The following is a 23896-nucleotide window of genomic DNA, read 5'->3' as shown; positions in this document are numbered from 1 at the left end:
AAATCAGATTTGATTTAAATTTGTTTGCTAACCCACTTTATAATGTTTCAACACTTTGACATTTGATCTTTTAATACAATGTTGCTCTTTGAATTTCTCTTGCTTTTTCTGAGTCTTGGACTGATAATACTTTGTTGACTTTTGCAGGGATCCGGCATTTGGCTTTGGAAAAGATCAGAGGCTTGCTCTGAAACTTTTTGTGATGAAACAAATACAATTATTACAATGACAATTTCTAGTTCCAAAACAGAGTTTTGGACTAAAAATGTTTTCAAATGCTTTCTGAGAAAAAATATTAAATGAGAATCTTTTGAAACCAACCTCATGGCCTGCGGGCTTTTATTACATGCATGCAAAGGACTGAAAACCCTAGAATCTAGGACTAGAGACTTTTTTTTTTAATGAAACTAATCATTTATGACGATGAATGCAATGATCATGTACTTCGGTGATTTTTGAGAAATTTTTACTAACCCTGCAGGGACAAGCATGAGGAAACACAAGACAACCAAACCCCCTCGTCAGTCAATGGCATGCCCCTAGCGAAATGCAATGAAGTGGAAAGAGCGAGACACCTAATAATGATATGCAAAAGCGAAAAGATCTCTGACAGAGGGTTGTAAGGACCGACTCTAACAATGTGCACCCAACAAATAATGCCTAGACTTCTAGAGCGCATATACCATTGCCAACCCTTCGCGCTCCTTGGTTAAATAATTATTTTTTCCTTAGACAATTTCCTGCTCGCAAATGCAATCAGATGGTTGATATCTGCTGCACTTGGTTGGGTTAACACTGCTCCTAATGCTATGCAGAACACATCTACATGTACATGGAATTCTTTCTTCCAATCGGGGAACACTAGAATAGGTGCTTTATCCATTTTTTCCTTCAACACATCTAAGATTTTCTGGCAATTATCATCCCAACCAAATGTCACATCCTTCTTCAATAATTTTTCCATGGGCACAGTGATCTGCACATATGCCTTGATGAACTTTTTATAGTATCCTGTATGTCCCAATGTTACCTGCAACTGTTTTATATTCCTTGGAGGCTCTAGATTGATAATCACTACAATATTAGCAGGGTCCACCATCAGCCCTTGCTTACAAACAATGTGGCCCAATAGTATCCCATATGGTACGCAAAATATGCACTTCTTTAAATTAAGGGATATCTGATACTTCCTACAAGTATCCAGCATTAGGCGAAGACTTGCAACATGTTTTTTCACTAATCCAAACATCGTCCGATCATCAAAGTAAACCTCCAAAAACTTATGAATAAATTCTTTAAAGGTTGTGTTGGGTAGCGAAGGTCCCACGTAATAGTTTTGGGGCGTAGAGCCTATAAATTAGGATAAAAATATTGTAAAAACTCCGAAATACGTGGAGCACGAAATGTAATAGATCGAGTCAAAGGGTTTTCTTCCCAAGAAATAATATAGAATAATAGGAAGTAAGTCGGCTTGCCCATGGTCTGCGGACCATGGGAATGTATAAATAGAGCGAGGTTCTATGGGTAGAAAGGAAGTTCTTGATATGTACTTTTGGATCTGAAATGTAATTGGTTTTTGAGGAGCAAAGTCTTGAAGCGTCTGTAAGTCTGAGTCAAGGGAATTGGTAGGTATATAGAGGCTTTGTAGCTGTGTGCGCAGAGGCCTAGTAGAGTCCGTAGATGTGTGCGTGGACCCCTGTAGCTGAGTGTGCAGGGTGGATCTGGACGTATTAGCGAGGGAAGTGAATAAAGATAAGTTGATTATGAAATTCTGTGTAAAATATGAATTATTACGGATTTGGCTAATTTATATAACTGTTTGATCTATGCGTGTATGCTTATGCTATGAATTTATGCAAATCCGTTTCTTTCCTGGGTGCACGAATTGGTTATTTCTATTAAATGTTTGCTTAAAGACCATAAAAAGTAGATCGAATCCATTACAACGCATTAATAAGCATTAAGGGGTTTCCTGGGTCCGGATCTATGTAGGGCAGAGTGGCGCGAAGCTGCTGAATGGTGCGCGAACCTTCCAAACCATGTCAAGACATCCCAAGGGTGCGGAAACCTGGTTCCAACACCCTCCCCTACTACCTCGGGTGAGACCTCAGTCCATGCTTTGCGGGCTGTTGTCGAAAGGGCTAGTACGCAGGATTTGTTTGGCTAAATAACTCTTCCGAACTTGGGTCAGGCCCATATAAGCCAACAAATGGTTCCATTGCCAAGACCGGGATCTGCCTAAGGGGTGTCTGATGTCAGAACACTGAAATCCTACAAAGAAAGAGCTTGAAGATTCATTAGATCAGGAGCAGTATGAGGTGATAGAACACCGACGCGCAAGCCAAAGGTTAAGAATGATGAGCATGATCTAGCTTCTTGTATTCAAAGGAGCAGGAAGTGAAGATCCAGAACAATTTTGGTTCGTGGTAACGACGGTATGGGAAGCACATGGAGTTACGGATGATAACATCAAAAAGGCTACCTTAGTTAGCGCGTTGCAGGACCGAGCGCTGACATGGTATATAAAGTACTCAAGCGATAACCCAAATGCAGGAACAATGGAGATCTAGACCGAATTAAAAAAAGAATTTAGCTGGCCGAAATCGGAAACGCAGTCGATCATAGGGTTCAAGGAAATTGCGATGATGCCTGGTGAAACTCTGTGGGATCTAGATCAGAGATTGAAAAGTACAATCCGTGAGGCGAACATGACACTGTTGGATGCGCAACACTGCACGTGGTTTGTGGCATCCCTGACACCACATATAAGGACGACACTATCACAGCAAAAGATCTCAACCCAAGTCGAAGCATTAGAGACCACGATGACATTGCATGAAACCCCAATACAGGATCAGGGGTTGGGAGTTCAACAAATCCACTCACAAATACAAAACATGTGTTTAGAAATGTAGAAGTTAAAACAAGAACAGGCACCCCACCCAGAAGCCTGAGAGGAAGTATGGTGTATAAAGTGTAGAAGCCAGGGTCACGATAAAGATCACTGTTCAGTCTTTGCGAACTATGTGGCAGCGGGGGGACCAATGCCATTGCGACCAAAGGTACAGGCAGGTCCAAGCATGGCATCCACACTCTGGTGTGCGACATGTCAGGAGGGAGAAAAGCATGCCACGAAAAAAATCCATCTATTACAGAACATGAGACATCCCCCTCCACCCCCCCTCAGCGGCTATTTTGCAACTTTTGCAGATCGGTGGGCCACGAGGAACAAGACTACCGTAGTTATCAATTATTGATGGACCAGTCACCTGCCTACAGAATGCAAACTGAAGTGCGAGGTCAGGATCCAGCCGTGGCGATAGCGCGCGGTGGGTTCCAGGGACGTGGACGAGGACGGGGAGGAATGGGGCCAGGAAGGGGTCACGGGCAGCTCATCTGTTACAACTGTAGAGGACCAGGTCACTACGCGCGGGACTGTACCAATCCGACCAGAATATCGTGCCCTTACTGCGAACAATTCGACCATGAACTGATAGATTGCCCCACACTAATAGTGTAGATTCGTGAGAAAAAGGAAGCACAACCTACGACAACACAAAACGTCCATATGATGAGGTCCAAACCGCAGGAAGAAGATCCCAATGTAAATATGGTGCTCAGAAGTGGCATGGTCAGAGGAGAAGATAAGGGGAAACCAACCAGGGAGGACGTAGGAGTTCACAAGGAGATAGGTCTGGAAGCTAGGGAGAGCTTTGCGGAGGTCTCTACCCCAGGTAGTAGGGATCAATTCGAGCTAGAAAGGGATCCCTCGATGCTGACTACCTTTTTAGAGACATGCATGAAATTTCTTTGCGACAATAAAGCGGTTAAGGGCTTGTAAGAATTGATAGATAGGTGCGTAGGGTCAAGTGAACCTCGCATGATCTGGAAATTTGGAAAACATGCATCGTGGACTGGGCGGGAAATGCGGTTAACAATGTAGATTGGTGACTATGAGATGGATCAGATCATTCTGGACTTGGGCTCAGATGCAAATGTACTACCTAAACAAACGTGGGAGCGCATGGGCAAGCCCACACTGCAATGGTCTCCTATTCAATTGAGGATGGCGAATCAACATAAGACCGATGGGAATACTACAAGGGATTACGGTAGATATAGAAGGCGCGAGCACCCGAACGGACTTCGAGGTAATCGAAATTGTGGATGAAAGTAGCCCTTACCCTGCATTATTAGGAATAGACTGGGCCACTGACATGAATGGAGTTATTAATTTAAAGAAGCGGAAAATGATCTTTGAGAAGAAGTCGCTCCGCGTAGTCATTTCACTAGACCCGACTGAAGGACCGCGTTACATTGAACCCATGCATGACGGAGGCAGTGATGATGAATTAAATTGTATTTATAAAATCACTACACAATATCATGTATGAGACAATCTGAAGGTGGAAGGAAGAATATCGTGGGAGCATGTAGAATCCTGCACTGAAGATTTAGATGAAGAAGATGAGCGATGGTGTAACCCGTTGAATGGGGTAACCACGTTAAACTGCAATATGGTGACTAAATCGCTGTGTTGCGTTAAAGCGCAGGATCATGAACCACTGATGTATGATGGGCTAACAGTAGTAGATGAATTCTTGATCAAATTTGAAAGAACAGTACCAAAGCACCAATGGTTTGATGCATTGAAATGGGAATTGTGTGCGATGCCTGTGCATTGGTGGGGCACACATGAAGGAACCTTTGAAAATTGGCGTGACTGTAGGCGAATGATGCAGATAAGATTTGGGAGGCAGGAACTACGCACAATGGAGAAATATGTTGGACGTGACGATTCACGCATGCACCTGACTAGATGGATCCAAGCCTATGGAGAAGAGCCTCAATAGGAGTGGGTACACTTATTTTAGCATACCCTGGACGTCATCCCAAGGAATTGGTATACTGAAACAGAGCTCCGACATGGCATAAGCGAATGGGATATCTTGCGCGAAGGGTTTCTGTCACCTTTTCTCTTTGAGGATCAATGGATGGATACTATGGATGACGCACTGCAGGTGGTAAAAGTCACTATTTTCAAAATACCATCAGAACCAGAAGAAATTGTGCAGCCAGATTGGTCGCAATTGTTGAGCCAGGCCCTAGAATGTTACAATGTACAAGTAGAAGATGATGAGGACGACCCTAGAAACACCAATATTCTAGAAACAGAGGGGAGTCGTGAGGTGCACGAACCAACAATCAAGGATCTAGACATCACTGTGCCACTAAAAACGAAACAAGTAAACACTGGAACAGAGGAAGAGTCGAAGTATGCAACACTGGGAGACTACTGGGATGATGCCACGGTGGAAAAGGTGGTCGAGTTGCTTCAAGAATATCAAGATTTATTCCCCACAAAAATCATGAAGTTAAAAGGGATCCTCGATGACCTGGGAATGATGAAGATAACCCTGAAGCCGGATGCAAAGCCAGTTAAGCAGCAGCCTTACCGGTTGAATCCAAAATACAAAGCGAAGGTCCGCGAAGAGTTGGACAAGATGCTTGCAGTAGGAATAATTGAACTAGTAGAAGAGTCTGACTGGGTAAGTCCTATGGTTGTGAAGGAGAAGAAACAAAAGGGTGAAATTCGCATTTGCGTCAATCTCAGAAAGCTAAATGATGCATGTGTCCACGATCCCTTTCCAATTCCATTTACAGACGAGGTACTGGAAAAAGTGGGAGGACAAGAAGCCTACTCATTCACGGACAATTTCTCGGGTTCCCACCAAATTAAGATCGCGCTAGAGGACAGGAGTAAGACAACTTTCACCACCGAGTGGGGTTGTTTTCAGTATACGGTGATGCCCTTTGGGCTAAAGAATGCGCCGACGATATTCTCCCACGTTGTGGTAACTGCATTCAAAGAGTTTATACACAAGTTCTTAGAGGTATATCTTGATGATTGGACCATATTTGGGCTAGTTAAGAAACATACCGTGAGCTTACAACTAATGCTGGATACTTGCCAATGGCACCAGATTGCACTTAATCTAAAGAAGTGTACTTTCCTCGTCCCCTTCGGGAACCTGCTCGGTCATGTGGTTTGTAAGCAAGGTATGATGGTGGATCCGGTGAAGATCACTGTCATACTCAATCTGCAAGCGACGTGAAGTGTCAAACAACTGCGATCCACACTAGGACATACTGGTCACTATCGGAAGTTCATAAAAAGCTATGCACAGATCATGGCACCAATGGAACAGTTGCTAAAGAAGGATGCTATGTATTGCTGGAATGAGGAATGCAACAAAAATCTGGAAACGCTTAAGGAAAAGATGGCATCAGCCCCTATAATGGTCTTTCCGAAATGGGACATCGAATTTCATGTGCACGTTGACGCGTCGTGTATGGAATTGGGCACGATACTCACTCAAGAAGGAGTGGAGGGAATTGATCATCCGATCGCATTCGCAAGTCGACGATTGTCAAAAGTTGAGAAGAACTACTCCACTACTGAGCGAGAGTGATTGGCGATGGTATACGCGCTTCAGAAATAATGCCACTATCTACTCGGAGGACACTTTAAGATGTATACTGACCACTCAGCGCTAAAATATCTAGTGAATAAGCCTGTGTTGGGGGGGTGCATTTGTAGGTGGCTACTATTATTCCAAGAGTATGACTTCAAAGTCATCAGAAAGCCCGGACGTCTGAATGCAAGCCCAGACCACCTATCTCGAATTGAGAACATTGAAAAGCCCACAAACTTGGAGGAAGGACTATTGGATGCACAATTGTATGTAGTGCGTGTTGCAGATGGCCATTTTGAGGACATAATCCACTTCTTAACCACAAGAACCGCGCTACAGGGATATTCTATTCAGTAGAAGAAAGAATTGGTAATATGCGTAGCAGACTTTACTGTTATTATAGGACACCTCTACAAGATGGGAAATGACGAAATATTACGCAGATATGTACCTGAATTTGAGCGAGGACAGATCGTGGCCGAAGCACATGGAGGGGTTGCTGGAGGACACTATGCGGGTTGCGCCACAACATAGAAGATTCTTCGTGTAGGACTATGGTGGCCAACTCTACATCAAGACTCAGAAGCATATTGTCGGGCTTGCGATGTATGTCAATGGACTGGGAAACCATCGCGAAGGGACAAAACACCGCTCAATCCACAAATGACGCTACAACCATTCGAGAAGTGGGAAATCGACTTTGTGGGACCTATTGCACCTCAAGGGAAGACGAGTGCGCAATATATTATCACCGTGACAAAATATTTGACCTGGTGGGTAGAAGCATAGCTGGTTAAGGACTGCACGACTGCTACAATGACAAAACTTTTGTTCAGGAATGTGTTGACATGGTTTGGATGTCCAAAAATTCTAATGAGCGACTGAGGAACACACTTTCTGAATGAAAAAATTAGCGCACTAACTGAGGAATTTCAGATATATCATCAACAGAGTACGCCATACCATCTGCAAGCAAATGGGACCGTTGAAGCATTCAACAAAATTTTGGAGACTGCGTTGACTAAGGTCTGTAACGCACAGTGAAATGAATGGGACTTGCGCATCCTTGTTGTGCTATGGGCTTACCGAACCATGTGCAAGAAGTTGACGGGTCGAACACCTTTCTGGTTAGTCTATGGCAAAGAAGCTGTTATGCCCATGGAATATATTGTACCCATCTTGCGAATTACGACAATAACAGGCATGGCCAACCGCGGGGCTTTGGAGGAACGGCTCACGCAACTGGAGGAACTTGAGGAGGAATTATTTTTGACCAGATTCCATCAGCAAGTACAAAAACAACGAGAGAAAGCATGGAATGATCGCCGTATCAAGGTGTGCACTTTCAAGGAGAATGATCTAGTATTACTATATGATAGAAAGTTTGAGAAATTCCTTGGCAAGCTCCGAATGCATTGGTTGGGTCCCTATGTAGTCAAATAAGTTACAAATGGAGGCGCGGTCCAGCTTGCTAAGATCAATGGAGACCCCTTCCCGGGACGAGTAAATGGCAGTCGCCTAAAGCTCTACATGGATGTGTCGACCTCCTGACTAACCGATCGAAGGACAGTCTCACTGCTACAACCAGTTGAAAGAGAGCGTAGGATGATAAAGCAGTCTGGGGGGAAGCTGCGCAACCACCACGGTGCACGTGGATATGGTCTGTCACAAGGGTCGCGGTTGTGCAGAAAGGGATGCGCTGCTGCGTTGACAAGCAGAGAGGTGACCATTGCTGTCACTATTCTTGACAAGATGTCTGAGGTAAGACAAAAGGGAGTGGGCGACGAGCAATTAAGAGACAAGGTACGAACCAGATCTGGAACGATATGCCGCATGCTTAACATGAGAACACCGGAAAAGGCGGGAGCCAACAAATTTGAATTTCTAAACACTTATAAATCATAGGGAGGCCTTCACCGAATAAGTTGCGCTTCTGAGAACCTTAAGCTATTATCAGGGAAAATTTTAAGAACCCCCCCTAAATTTATAAATATAATAAATGGGCGAATCTCCATGGTATATAGGAAAAATGGAAGGCGATTTTATCAATAATATAATATGTATATATAATTTTTTTGCGAATCTCTCACCAGGCATGGCGAATATTTTACTCAATTATAAAATCTTGTAAGATCTTGGCGAGTCTTTCACTAAATAATAAAACTTTGTAAAGTCCTAGTGAATCTTAGCATAGGCTACATGCTGGTTTAATTCCCCCATTTAAATAGGCTACATTCCAGGTGAATACCATGGGTCAATACCATGTGCCATTTTGGTGAATACCATGGGTCAATACCATGTGCCATTTTTATTTTTATTAATTCTAATATTAGGGTTAATAATGGTTTTTTGCATGGTATTAATAACAATCTAGTCCATGGTATTTGTCCCATAGTATTTTGGCCATAGGTTTCACCTAAATATAACCCATTTTTTGAGTGTTCGTAAATATAAGGTGATTTATGGAGTAAATATAAAAAATGTTTTATTTGTTTACCATACCTCTCGTTTATTTATATTTTTATTAATTTACCATACCTCTTTTACAAATATGGTATTTGGCCCATAGGATTCACTTAAATAAAACCTCTTTCTTGAGCCTTCATAAATAGAACGAGGGTTATGGACTAAATATAAAAAGAGGTTTTATTTATTTACGATACGTCTAGTTTATTTATATTTTTATTTATTTACCATACCATTTGAGGAAGTATAAAAAGATGTTTTATTTATTTACCATACCTCCACTTTACTTATATTTTTATTTGTTTACACCGTTACATGTATATAAGGTGACTTATGGAGTAAATATAAAATATGTTTTATTTATTTACCATAACTCTCATTTATTTATATTTTTATTAATTTACCATACCTCTTTTATAAATATGGTATTTGGCCCATAGGATTCACTTAAATAAAACCTATTCTTGAAAATGGGCGAATGGATTCACTTAAATAAAACCTATTTTTGAAAATGGGCGAATGGAAGGTTGTAAGTCCTAATTTCAAGGGCTAAATTTACCTTTTTTACCCTCTCCCTTAAAATAAGGTGGGCTATTTGAGGTGATTTGTAAAAATGTACTATGATACAAAATATTCGCCCACTAAAAATTTAAAACCCCTTAATTTCGCCAAAGGGCGAACATTCGCCCCTAAAATTATCCTTGGCTATTATGCTTCTCACCGCTGTGGAACTCTTCATTATCTACGCTCAAGGAGGAAAGCCGAGAGTTGTGATATGGCCAAAGATGCTAGGTTTTCCCAAGAATACGATGTGGACAGCTGTGGGCGCGGGACAGAGTTCAGCATCGACGGGAGGGGATGTGCTGGAAGTTTATAGACACGAAGTAGAACTGGTCCGGATGCTATCACCTTACCCATGGGCTAGATGGTGAACCATAAAGGATAAAGGACAAGCTGTGAATACAGAGCCAATTGGTGGAATTGCAGTTAACAAGTCGTCTTTGGTGTATCTTGAAGATTGGGATCTCGTGGACGGCAAAAATGTTCTTGCAAAATTGCAACACAAGCTGTCGCAGACATTGTGAAGAGAAGATACAAACTTAGAAATTGGCTGTGTTGGTACAAGGTGGTCCCGTCTACGGCACCCCAGCTAGAGCTAAAATCCTATGAGGGGGTGTTTTGCGTTAACTGAGCAGAGAAGAATGAGCACTATCGGTTGCGAGAATTGGTAGAACTCACGAAGCAAGAGCTGGAAGCAGCGTTGTAGAAGATGAAGAAGGAGCAACAAAATGATGGACATCACTCACGGAGAGGTGAACCATGGAGCCTAGGCAGCGCGTCTCGCCGCACCAACAAGTGACTCGGGATGAATCACGATGATTATGTTGGGGGCCTGTTGGGTAGCGGAGGTCCTGCGTAACAGTTTTGGGGCGTAGAGCTTATAAATTAGGATAAAAATATTGTAAAAACTCCAAAATATGTAGAGCGCGAAATGTAATAGATCGAGTCAAAGGGTTGTCCGTCCAAGAAATAATATAGAATAATAGGAAGTAAGTCGACTTTCCCATGGCCCATGGACCATGGGAATGTATAAATAGAGTGAGGCTCTTGTTACAGGGAAAAGTGTCTATTTAGAACTGCTCTATCCCACTAAGGTGTGACAGCTGCCTTAGAAATAAACAGAGAAAAACTACTTTTGTTTTTCCTTTATGAATTATAGCTAGAGAGGAACAGAAAGACCAACCTCTGTCTTGCGCTAATCCTTCGATTCGATATCTCTCTTCTTTGATAGTCCTCAGCTACCTGCTCCCTTGCACGCCCAGCTTCACAAAGTAACTGTAAGATCACAGAAGCATAGAAATATACAAAGACATGGATCTATATTCATAAGCAATCTAGGATCAGATGTAAATTGACCATACAAATGTAACAAGCATCAATGATACAAAAGCATGGAGGAAAACTCAAATAGCTTTTATTGATAAACAAGAAAAGAGCCAGGAGGAGTTACAACTAGTTGTTCTGATCCAGCATCAACCTCCCAGCAAAGAAGCCCCTCTTCACCTCCAACAAAGCTTAGATCACCCAACAATCTGATGTTTGTCTCAAGAAACCAACAACAATTCCTTACAATATGCAAAATTCCAGCCTCCGGATCTCTGAGATGAGGGATCCATATATAGATATCTGTAAGGGGCATGAGTCAGCTTGTGATTTGATTAGTGTCTTCTCTCTGATAGTTCTTGCTTCCACTTGGAGACTGAGGGCCTCTTACTCATCCTTGGTTGAATTCAGTGAGGCAAGTGTCACATGAGAAGATTCTAGAAGCTTCCATTGCCTCTCCACCTCGCGGAATGACACTGCCATTTGTCATTTCTCGCCCATCGCACCCCACAAAAGGGAATTTTGAAATGCAACGCACCCTCACAGTGTATTTGGGTGAGATGCAACGCACCTAGCCAGTGGAGCAGCTGCAATGATCCTGTTTTGACCAATTCTGAGCAGTTTCTCATGGAGAACTTATGGGAGAAGCTGTAATTTGTTGACCTTGTTCCTTTAGGGGTTAGAACAACACTTTTAGGGACTTAGGAGCCCTTGGTTTATGGACATTTCATGCTTGGGGTTGTAGGGCCCAAAAATGTCTATAACAGTTGCCCCCTAAAGTATGAGGCCGTTAATCTTTTGGTGTCGGGTGAAATGCTTTATTATGAGGATCAGAAGTTCTTTCAATGCTGGGAAGAGACCTGTAATAAGATACAATACAATACATTATCTTCATACTATTTTCATGATCTAGCTGAGGCGAGCATTCCCATGCTCAGCTTTATAAATTCATTTTTTATGTACATAGGACAGAAAATTATCTGAGTGTAGGCTGATGATTCTGATAGAGCCATCATCCTTTTGAGTGGATGATTATCTGTGTAGCAATGATGTACATTTAATGTCTTTATTTCCCTGAATATATATCACAGCTCGGATGGATGAAACTAGATCCGGGGTCTTCAATCTCGTCTAATCTTCACTCAAAGTACAAATCGATCCATGTGAGAAATGTTCTAAAGTCGAACATGGAAAGACATCGCTTGATTACCAGTCAATGATGTAAACTGTTAACAAGCGCGACAGGAATCACCGATAATGATAATGACCCTCAAGGTACTGCAGTACAATTCACGTGGTGTGAATAAAGGACTTGGTGTCGAACACCACACAAAATCTTTCGGTCGAAGGTCATTGATGTAAACCTGTCGCCGGAAGTGAGAAACTTGCAATTGAGGCATGCAAGCTTCAAAGTACTGAATGGGGTGTTCCTAGATCAACTTCTTGGATAATGAGCTGATGTCGACAAGAAGTGATCCGTCACAGGAGGGCCTTAATGAATCCCACATCAATGACATGAACGGTGCAAATGATTTTAATGGAGGTGAAAACGATCTGGTGATATAAGGTTCAGGGTGGCGGTCATGAAAGGATGGAGTATAATGTATGGTAGTGGGTGAGTCACAGGTGGACTCTTTGAATGAATTCTCTTGAACATATCGGCGACACTGATGTGATGGATTGGTAGCATTAACCCCAAATGTGGATGGTATGGCGTGACCATGGTGATGTGACCGGTGAATGAAACAACCCAACCCGACTCGGACATGGAGTGGAAGTGTCATGTTCAAGAGCGACTTGCTACCAACAAAGTTTCTTTGAGTTTTCTTCCCAATTTTTCCCCAGTCATTGCTGACCAGTACCTCTTTATTTTTGTCAAGCTTGAGGAGGATAACATATGCTTGTTCTATAATTTTCCCTTCGGGCAAACCCATCGCTATGTTTTAACGAGCCTAGCGATAGTGAAACTCGTTCTCGTCTAAAGACAAGTTTGTCGCTATTAATCTTTTTAAGGAGTTTAACGAAAAAGATAACTCGGTCCTTTTCAATTTTAGAGAGTCTGAAAAGGGACGTAAAGGTAACTCCAAAATTCCTTTTTTGTCATCTAATCCCTTAAGTCCGAAAAAGTATAAAATAATACAGAAGGGATGAATTTTCGATACTTTTAACGAGCCGAACAAAACAAGCGCTCGATCTTTTTGTGTAATAATCCCTCAGGTCCAAAAAGATTAAAATCTAGAGGAGGGATAGCACTTCCTGTCCCTTTAACGAGCTGGAGAGGCCAATGGCTTGGCAATATTTTCATATTTTACGAGGTAGTTGAAAAGAGCTTAAAGGAGACTCGTCTTTTGAGGAACGAGGATAAAACAGGTAGCAGTTGATTCCAGGTAAGGTTTGGAATTTTCCAATCACGGCAGTGTCACAAGGATGGCTAGTGAAATCACTCTTCGCAGCTTTTCCTCAAAATGGGTAAACAACCAAATGGAGGTGAATGATCGGCCAATGAAAAAGTGGAGGTGACGGTGCAAACACGACCCAGGATTTAATGGCTGAAGTACTACATTCACGATGGTTATTTACCGGGGAATAGTTCATTTTTTAATGAGCTTAAACGCGGGGGGAAACATTTGCTCATGTCTTATGTTTATTTTTTAACGAGCTTGAACTATGTGCTAAAACTGCTTGATTAATCCAGTCGTGTGATAAGAATGTCTCATATAAAACGACAACTTTTAGAGTTTTGCCCCACATCCTTTCTTTATGAAAGTTAGGAGACGACCAATCCTACGAGTTTAAAGGGTTAGAGATCCTATATATTTAAAAAAATAAATAGTCGCTCTTCGCTTGCACGCCAAAAGGCTTGCATGCCCCCAGATATAAAACAGAGTTTCAAGGTTACCCCTTCTTTAGTCCGTTAAAACATTTGTTTTACCGAGAGAGGCCTACCTCTTACAGGTTACCAAAGATTGTTCCATTTACAGCGCAAACAGAACACTTCTTCGGCAATGTCTACCGAAATAGACAAAGGTGAGTGAAGGAGGCTACTCCACTCACATAACTTTGACAAGAGAATCTTTTTCTAGAATAACCCCCTCTTCCAATCACAGACGGGGGTATAGACTAGTCATATTCTTTCGCGGAAACCTATCCTATACCCGAAGTTTTCCTGCCGAAGCAGACCAGGGTGCATGCCCCCTGGGTTTTAGTCATGTCCCCCTGAATCACTCGCGCTCATCGGGAGGATGGACTGGAGATTGAGACATTTCTTGCGTGAAAAGACCATTCAGGGATGGTATATGACTATTTTCTCTGTATGATCCGGGAAATGAAAGCTGGTCTACGAGCTTGACCACTCTTCCTTCGTGTGGAAAACACATTACTCTAAAGAGTGAGGAGACAATTGCTCCCATGAAATAAATATAGACTCGTCCAAGGAGTAGATTGTAATCCAGGGGTCCTTGAACTACCATTACGTTCATGTGAACGGTTTTCCCTCTCAATGTTATGGGCACATTGGGAAGGATCCTTGACGGTCGACTGGTTCCTTTATCAAAGCCTGTTAGATTTCTCATCTCAGGCAAAAGCGATGGTGAACCAAGCGCTTTCTAAGCAGTTGAGGAAAGGATACTCACAGAAGCCCCTTCATCTATGATGGTACCAGCCATAACCATTCTATATATTTGAACAATGATTCGGAATGGTACACTAGCCGGCAAGTGGGGTCTGCCTAGTTGATTCCAGTCGAAGGAGACAACTAGGTTGCTTGGAGGTGGGACCGAATAGACGGTCGGGTATGAATCTGACGAACTTCCTTCCTGCGGTAAAGGAACAGGTAAATTGCCCCCATGTTCGTTGGAGTCTCTGCTTATGAAAAGAATTTGGACGGTGTCATCCTTGTTCTCTTCAGTGATTGTATCATCTGAAGATGGAACCTCTGAAGGCAAGTCCGGGTCAACTGCCGCCTCGACCTTTTGACTCTCGTCTGGTATGGATTCAGATGGTTTATCTTTAATGATAGATGCTTCAGCCGACCACCTGAGTGGGCCAGCCGGGTTTTCAACTAGTGACGGACTCGGCAAGAGTTTTTTATATCCAAGAGGAAGTCGTAATGGTGAAACCAGATGATCATCCAAAACTCTTTTAGCTTCGTCTAAGAAGGGACAACAGTGGACGGCATGATCGCCTTCGCACAGTTTACAAGGAAATCTATATTTTCCTTTTTGTCCTCGGGCTTCACTTTCACTAGTTAACGGTGTGTTTTCAACATGATCATCAGAGGTTGATGACACCGGGTTGTGAAAACGAGGAGACCAGTCCCTTAAGATCCAAGGGATACAAGGACAATCTCTGTGATAGTGGTCTCCCTTGCAAATGACACATGGTGATTTAGGCCTGGTCGGTGCAGTGTTTGGATTTTCTCTAGACGACACTCGTTTGCCCCCATTCGCTTTTGGCTACTTCTTCTTCTTCTCTTTCTTCTTCTCCTTAGGCACTTGACTTTTGGCTTTACCAACCCCATCAAGCGAAGAAGAAGGAGGAGAGGAAGAATTAGAGGAAGTAGAAGGTTGGTGGGTAACTCTAGACTTGTCTAATTGCTGATTCGATTGTTCAGGAATTATGGTGTTCTGAACGACAGAGGTCGAGAAGAGCCATACAGGAAAACCAATTGTCAGTCCTGGAAGCGACAATGTGGCCATATGGGGTGCACCAACATCTCCCCAAGAGGAGAAGGGAGTAGGATTTCCTTCAAGGGGAATTCCTTGGTTGGTGGATTCCATTTTCTCAACCCAAGATCAACGTAGGAAGGGTAATGAATGTTCCGTTTAAAATAAATTTTAGACGCTTTGAAACAACTTGTTTTTTCAGTTTTTAAGAGTCGAGAAAAAATAAAATATGACTCTAGTCTCCTTCGATTTTTAATGAGCCTAAAGTGACAAGTGCTCAGATGGACCTTTTCCGTTAAGGAGTCTGAAAAGGAACCAAAGGGACTGCTTTGGAAATCTAGGTAGAGGGAGTACCAAACCAATTGCAAAACTGCATAATAATTTTTATGGTACGGCAGTCAATTTTCCTGAATGCTGTGTTCAGTGCATTGCGATCGATAGGGCGATAGACACGGCTTCCTATGGATAAAGGATTAAGCCTATTGGGGTCTCCCAAAATATACTCGACGGTACGTGGGAGCACAAGTCCGTATTGGCACTTATCGTCTCAAAGTGGAGGAATCACCCAACCATCAGTGAGAACAATAGTTACCAGGCTTTACAATGCCATAATATGTCTCTAGCCTAGACTTCTAAATGTTGTGCGTTAAGTTCCAAAGCGTTGTTAGATTCATTGAATTTATTTTAAGTTGATCTTGTTTATGAAGTTTTCCTTTTGGGTTCACCACGAGATGTAGATGTAATTCCTAAAATGCAATCTAAGATGATAAACAAACTTTTTATCTCCTTTGTGCAATGAAAATCCTAGCTACTAGGGAAAAGAAAGACAGAATCTTTTCACAAAGAGCAAAGAGCACACTCTAAATGCACTTTCCTAAATCAAGCCAATCAGACTGTCTATATGCAAATGCACATGCATGTATTTTTTTTCGAATTTCTTAATGTATGAATGCTAAAAATGGAGACGATTACAACACCTTACGATTGTGAAACGAATACATGTTTTTGACACTAGAAAATTACAAATTTAGACCAAAAGAAATAGTAACAGGATAATCGACCATCAACAACAATCAAACTCTTTCCTAGGATTGAAAATGACACTTGCGATAGTTTCAAATAAAATGACGACAATGCGATTATGCTACTTTTTCAAAGGAGAATTGTAAATGACTCAACAAACACACAAAAACATCTATAGTTCAAGCAGACATTCAAGCAGACATATACTGATCACAGGCAGCAAAATTCAAGAATAGAACTGGAAAGAATTAACCACAAAAGCCACAACTGCACAGAGCTAGTCTGATCAGCGCACCTGTAACACAAAGAATCTGAAATGCAGCACAGGTTGCCCACTCGGGAAGTGCGCTGAAATTCAAAATCTCTGAACAGTACCTGCGCTGGGCCAGAAACGAGACTCTGTTCGGGTTCCGGGTCACAGTTTGTAGTTTAGTTCTTGGGTTTTGGCCAAGTAAAAATAAATTAGTAATGCAACAATCAGGGGTAGATCTAAGGAGGATCTAAGAGCTATCACAAGGGCAATCAGATATTTTGTGAATCAGTTGTTTAAATCATAAACAGATCCAGTAGATGGATTGAAGTAGCAGTTGTCTACTTTGCATTTGTTATGGCAAATGCAGTTGGAATGCTACTTGTAAGTTTATGAAACAAACAACAAATAATGATAAACAAACAAACTAATTAGCTCCCCAGCGGAGTTGCCATTTTGTTACAGGGAAAAGTGTCTATTTAGAACTGCTCTATCCCACTAAGGTGTGACAACTGCCTTAGAAAAAAACAGAGAAAAACTACTTTTGTTTTTCCTTTATGAATTATAGCTAGAGAGGAACAGAAAGACCAACCTCTGTCTTGCACTAATCCTTCGATTCGATCCCTCTCTTCTTTGATAGTCCTCAGCTACCTGCTCCCTTGCACGCCCAGCTTCACAAAGTACCTGTAAGATCACAGAAGCATAGCACTATACAAAGACATGGATCTATATTCGTAAACAATCTAGGATCAGATGTAAATCGACCATACAAATGTAACAAGCATCAATGATACAAAAGCATGGAGGAAAACTCAAATAGCTTTTATTGATAAACAAGAAAAGAGCCAGGAGGAGTTACAACCAGTTGTTCTGATCCAGCATCAACCTCCCAGCAAAGAAGCCCCTCTTCACCTCAAACAAAGCTTAGATCACCCAACAATCTGATGTTTGTCTCAAGAAACCAACAGAAATTCCTTACAATATGCAAAATTCCAGCCTCCGGATCTCTGAGATGAGGGATCCATATATAGATATCTGTAAGGGGTATGAGTCAGCTTGTGATTTGATTAGTGTCTTCTCTCCGATAGTTCTTGCTTCCACTTGGAGACTGAGGGTCTCTTACTCATCCTTGGTCGAATTTAGTGAGGCAAGTGTCACAGGAGAAGATTCTGGAAGCTTCCATTACCTCTCCACCTCGCGGAATGACACTGCCATTTGTCATTTCTCACCCATCGCACCCCACAAAAGGGAATTTTGAAATGCAACGCACCCTCACAGTGTATTTGGGTGAGATGCAACGCACCTAGCCAGTGGAGCAGCTGCAATGATCCTGTTTTGACCAATTCTGAGCAGTTTCTCATGGAGAACTTCTGGGAGAAGTTGTAATTTGTTGACCTTGTTCCTTTAGGGGTTAGAACAACACTTTTAGGGACTTAGGAGCCCTTGGTTTATGGACATTTCATGCTTGGGGTTGTAGGGCCCAAAAATGTCTATAACAGCTCTATGGGTAGAAAGGCAGTTTTTGATATGTACTTTTGGATCTGAAATGTAATGTGTTTTTGAGGAGAAAAGTCTTGAAGCGTCTGTAAGTCCGAGTAAAGGGTGTTGGTAGGTAGATGCTGTGTGCGCGGACCCCTGCAGCTAAGTGTGCAAGGTGGATCTGGATGTATTGGCGAGGGAAGTGAATAAAGATAAGTTGATTCTGAAATTCTGTGTAAGATATGAATTATTGCGGATCTTGCTAATTTATATAACTATTTGATCTATGTGCGTATGTTTATGTTATGAATTTATGCAAATATGTATCTTTCCTGGGTGCGTGAATTGGTTATTTCTGTTAAATTTTTGCTTAAAGACCATAAAAAGTAGATCGAATCTATAATAGCACATTAATAAGTATTAAGGGGTTTCCTGGGTCTGGATCTACGCGAGGAAGAGTGGCGTGAAGCTGCTGAATGGTGTGTGAACCTTACAAACCACATCAAGACATCCCAAGGGTGTGAAAACCTGGTTCCCTGCTACCTCGGGTGAGACCTCAGTCCGCGCTCCACGAGCTGTTGCCAAAAGGGCCAGTAGCTGCAGGATTTGTTTGGCTAAATAACTCTTTCGAACCTGGGTTAGGCCCATATAAGCCAACAGGTTGTGACTACCACCCTAGAAAATGTCGCAGGGGCATTCTTAAGTCCAAAGGGCATAACTGTATATTGAAAAGCGCCCCACTCTGTAGTGAAGGTAGGCTTACTCCAATCTTCTGGCACGATCTTGATTTGGTGAAATCCCAAGAACCCATTTGTGAAAGAGTAGGCTTCTTTACCTCCAACATATTCCAAGACTTCGTCTATGAATGACGTAGGGAATGGATCATGTACACAAGCATCGTTCAACTTCCTTAGATCTAAATAGATTCAGATTTGTCCCTTTGTCTTCTTCTCCTAAAATATCATAGTACTAATCCAATCCAATTCTTCTGCAGGCTCAATAATCCCTGTTGCAACATCTTATCCAGTTCTTCATGCACTTTTTCTTTGTACTTAGGATTCAACCGATATGGTCACTGTTTTACCAACTTCACATCTGGCTTCAGATTGATATTCATAACACCCAGATCACCTACTATCCCCTTCAAATCAGAAAACTTCGTTGGAAATAAGTCCTGATATTCTCGCAATAACTCCGCGACCTTGTCAAGGTGTCCTCACCGAGTAATCACCTATATTTGTGAACTTTGGCTGTGCTTTTGACCCAATGTTCACTTGCTTAGTTTTCAATGGTTTTGAGATGTTAGGAACTTCTACCTTAGGTCCGATGACTTTGCATCGTCCCTATGATTTAGGGATACTAATATTCCTGGGATCTCCCTCACCTTCTTTTGTGGTAACATTATAGCATTCCAAAGCATGGCGCAGCTGCATACTCCAGTCTAGTTGTACCCATGCAACAGGCTCTATAGGTGTTTTGAATATTTCAACCTTGATTTCCTGTAATAATTCATCAATACATTCGAATCCATCCTCAAAATTGAATGTTAATCAAAAGATTTCTTTCATAACATCCTACTCCGCGGTTCCATGTCGTAACTTTATTTCTAGATACAAATTCATAGGGATAGTATCCAAAGTGTGGCAGAATATGTGCACCCATTTAGGCTATGGTTATGCTCCCCATGCTTTCATCCAACAAGCTAGATGCTCACGCAGATCATCCTTCCCTGTATATTTTTTAGCAATGTGGGTATTGGCATATCCAAACCGCAACTTCATCATCCTTCCGTACACCTTCCAGTCTGCAAAACTGTTCTTATGTGTACCCCACCATGTCTCAGTGGTGGCTCTCAGCGCGATGTCCAATTCTTAGAACCGATGATCCTTTGGTACATCCCTTTCAGATTTATCAAGAAACAAATTTACATCTTCTAAGCCATCATAATATGGTAAATTGCGTACCTTAGTGGATATACACCAGATTGATTTAGTAAGAATATTGCATCACAACATTGACACTTCATGCAATCTATTTTACCATTGCTTGAGATCCTCATCTGAAATCGAGTTTCAGGAGCTATCCTTTTCCCCAGTAATTCTCCCATTCGCCGTAGGGTTGATCCAATCCTCATTTTGCTCAGTAAGCTTATAGATCTGCTCAATATCATCCTCCTCATAATAGTCTCATACTTGTTCAATATACCATGCACCCTCGGTTGGATCCAATGGAACAATGAATCTCAGTTCCTTCTTCTCAAAAGTCATGCTATGCTTCTTCAAGTTGATGATTGCATTCATATAAAACGCCCTATCAATTCCAAGCAACACCTTGTAGGGATTACTATAACCCATTATTTTCATTATTTCAAAATAAGCTATAGTGTGCGCCCCTTCAATATCTACAGTTACTCCATGTAATCACCCCATAGGAATAATCTTCTGTTGTGTTTCCATTTTCCGCTGAATTGGGGACCACTGTAGTGCTAGCTTTCCCATTCTTTCCTAGCTTTGTTTAGGCAAAACATTCACATTAGATCCCAAATCTAGGATCACTTGGTCCATTTCAAATTCTCTGATTTCTACAGTCAATCTCATCACTCGACTAGTCCTTTTCTTACCTTTGTCTACTTTATGCACTACGCGCTATTCAGGCAGTGGCTTACCCTTGCCAACACAGTTATCTGCCAACTCCCTTAGTCCCTCTACTACTTTCTGATACCTTAGGAGCTTCATGTAGGTCTGTAAGAAGAATGTCAACAATGAAGGATCTGTTTCCTCCATAACAATGACTTCTTCAGGCTTCTCCATCCGTGCACCCTGAGTTTTTGATGTGGAAACTCCTAATTCTGCAAAGCTCTTTTTTTCCTCCATAAATGTTTCCTTTTCCTTATGCAAATCAAATCCAACATCTTTGTAAGTAGCCTTGGGCACCCATATATTTTCTTCTGGTTGTTTTCCTACGGTTTTATCTTCCCCCGTAGTTATACCGCTTTGCGTAATGATATTAACGTTGGGCCCATCTTTGCGTGGTTCTGATCTCATCATCTAGATGTTCAGGCTGGGATGCTGGTTCTTCTTTTATTGCATCTTGGGGATGAGCACGGGATAATATTCTATAATGTGGTCAAACTGTCAGTAATATTGAAAAGAGGGGTGTGTTGGGTTTTGACAATCTAGGGCAAAGTGGCATGGTTCCGCACAATTGTAACAAATAATCTATCTGCGACCTCTTCCAACTCCTCCTCCTAGTCCTCTTCCTCATCCCTGGAATCCATCATGCACTGTAGTTGTGCCTTAATCCTGGTGAGGGTGTGTCTGATCCTGTACTCTATATGTCAGAGTTCTATCCATAATTAACTGACAACTTCATCAATTGCGCTCATCATGGCCTACAAACTTACAAAAATTGTAAAATAGTTTTTGGGGAGTCTGTACAAACTTCTGCAACAATTGGAAATTTTCTATTGAATGTTTTCTTGTTATCTGGCAGATAGTGCACCATGGCACCACACCGGTGCTCAACCCAACGGTATTTCTCGGCTTCAGTGGGATATGACCTCCCCCAATTAGATAGTTCTGATACACTGGGCAATGATCCTTGTCATGACCATGGCCTTTGCACTTTAAGCACCATACTTCCGCGTGAGTCTCATTTTGGACCTCTTTCCCCTTTTTGAGATCCTACAACTCCATATGTAGGCTAGCCAACTGCAAATGAATATGCTGCACTCCCAGATTCGTATCCTGAATAGGCGAAGCCTCCAATTTCATAGCTATTTCCAGTGATTCAGCCTGCAATCCAACCTTATACTATGACAATGGTAATCTCAAATGAGGTAACAACGAAGCAATATACCAATCCTTATGTTTCTCATCTGAGATCTGTATATTAGCCTATTGTAGTAGACATTTCAACCTTTGATCAAAATCCCATGCAGATTCATTCACCTTCTGCTTAATTTCTCTTACCTCAGTTACAAACTGGGCTTGAGACTTAGGCTTCACATCTTTTGTGTATTTCAATGACGTAGCTAGATGAGCCGTACTGTACTAAATATACCAACTCAATGCCCTATCTTGCAACACTATGACTAGCTGCTCTTTCTTCAGATTGTCATCCATTATCTGTTACAACTTCCAAACATCTGCTACAAACCAGAATTGATCAAGGTCTTCTATCCCCAAACCCTTGAATATAAGAATATTCATAGCATTTTCCATACTGAATAGCGAAGGTGGAGGTGGAGGTGGGGGTGTAGGTGTGTGAGGTGGAGGTGATGGAGGAGGTGGAGTTTATGGATGTGGTATTCCCACAATACCCTGATATATCATCTGTGGCGTGCCTTGGGATATCTTTAGACTATTACTTTCTTCGTCGCTATAAAATGCTCCCAACAAAGGACTGTACTCAGCACTTGAATCTAGATCTCTTCTGAATGGTATCCCACTTCACATAGCTCCTGTTGAGTCTCGTCTAAACATCAATTTAGTGGCATAAATTGTTTCTCACACAATAACATTTTAATCCAAATTTTCAGAGACTTTAGATACTTACCTCTTGGTCCTTTGAAAAACTGACGTTCAACTTCGCTATAATTGGTAGAGGTATCAATCGCGAACTTAGTAAGAAATCCACCAAAAATACTCTCGATCCAATAATCGTCAGCCTTCACGACCTTGTTCTTTGATCATTCTAGGTGCATCACTAACTATGGAGTCCACACAATATGGTTATCTAGCTTTCAAGTAGGTTAACCATCCCCCATTTTAGCCAGCCATTCGTATAATTCACACAAAAAAGAGCAAAAGAAAACTTCGTGTTCCTCTGTATACGAATATCTTTGCAACCACTCTTCTTTCGACAGGCGTGGATTCCTGTTTTATTGAGTTTCAAACTTGTGTAGCTTCTGATCTATCCAATTTTCAATCTCATTTTTAGTTGGTCTCCACTTATGCCACATCACACATTCCTCAGATAGATCCCGGCCCGACAACAGAACCATTTGTTGGCTTGAGGGGGCTTGGACGCAGGTTCAGAGTTTGCTGCGCTAACCAAAAAAACCCTATGCTACCAGCCCTTTCGGCAACAACCCGCATAATGCAGGCTATAGTCTCACCTGAGGTAGTATCAGGGGATGCTAGAACCATGTTTCTGCATCCAAAGGACTATGTTATGTGTTTCTATCAAACTTAGGGCTTATCTCTACCTTCACGAACCCTAACCCTTAAAACTCAGAATTGTAGCAATCTAACTGTTAGCAAGTTTACGCTCTTTGCTGATTATGTTAATCATAACATCATATAAATAGATATATGTAAGTCTTCACGAATCTATTAAGTAATTTTCTTGATTAATTGCATTCAACCGATCAAAATACAATAAATTCAGATTAAGCAGTAATACACAGATACACATAAATTCTCCAAACAAGCCTTTATTATGCTTAGACCTTCAATTACAGTCCTTTCCAACCCCACACACACAACTCCTGGGGCTTGCGCACTAAGTTACATCTTACCAAGGTCTACGTGCACACAGCCGTAGGATCCTTCCCCTTCACCCAAGTACATAATTGACAAAACAAACCCAAAACTTGCCCTTCTATGTTCTTACTTTCCATATCCTATGACACTTATATGAATCCTTTTTAT

At 41.8% G+C, this 23896-nt stretch overlaps 1 protein-coding gene across 1 annotated transcript; it reads left to right on the top strand.

Annotated features, from left to right (window-relative positions):
* The first annotated feature begins 7568 nt into the window (after window positions 1-7568).
* LOC149222929 (uncharacterized) lies at window positions 7569-7919 on the top strand. Its single transcript, XM_089387721.1, has one exon. The coding sequence runs from the start codon at window positions 7569-7571 to the stop codon at window positions 7917-7919; it is 351 nt and encodes a 116-aa protein (XP_089243847.1).
* The last annotated feature ends 15977 nt before the right edge of the window (window positions 7920-23896 follow it).

This window comes from Pinus tabuliformis, chromosome Q (genome assembly GCF_031772625.1).
Source record: "Pinus tabuliformis cultivar Carrire ecotype Pingquan chromosome Q, CPIR1, whole genome shotgun sequence".
Lineage (NCBI taxonomy): Eukaryota > Viridiplantae > Streptophyta > Pinopsida > Pinales > Pinaceae > Pinus > Pinus tabuliformis.
This window is presented reverse-complemented; position numbering and strand designations above follow the sequence as displayed.

Coding starts and splice junctions, on each gene's coding strand:
- LOC149222929 (XM_089387721.1), top strand. CDS start 7,569: ATGTGCAAGAAGTTGACGGGTCGAACACCTTTCTGGTTAGTCTATGGC.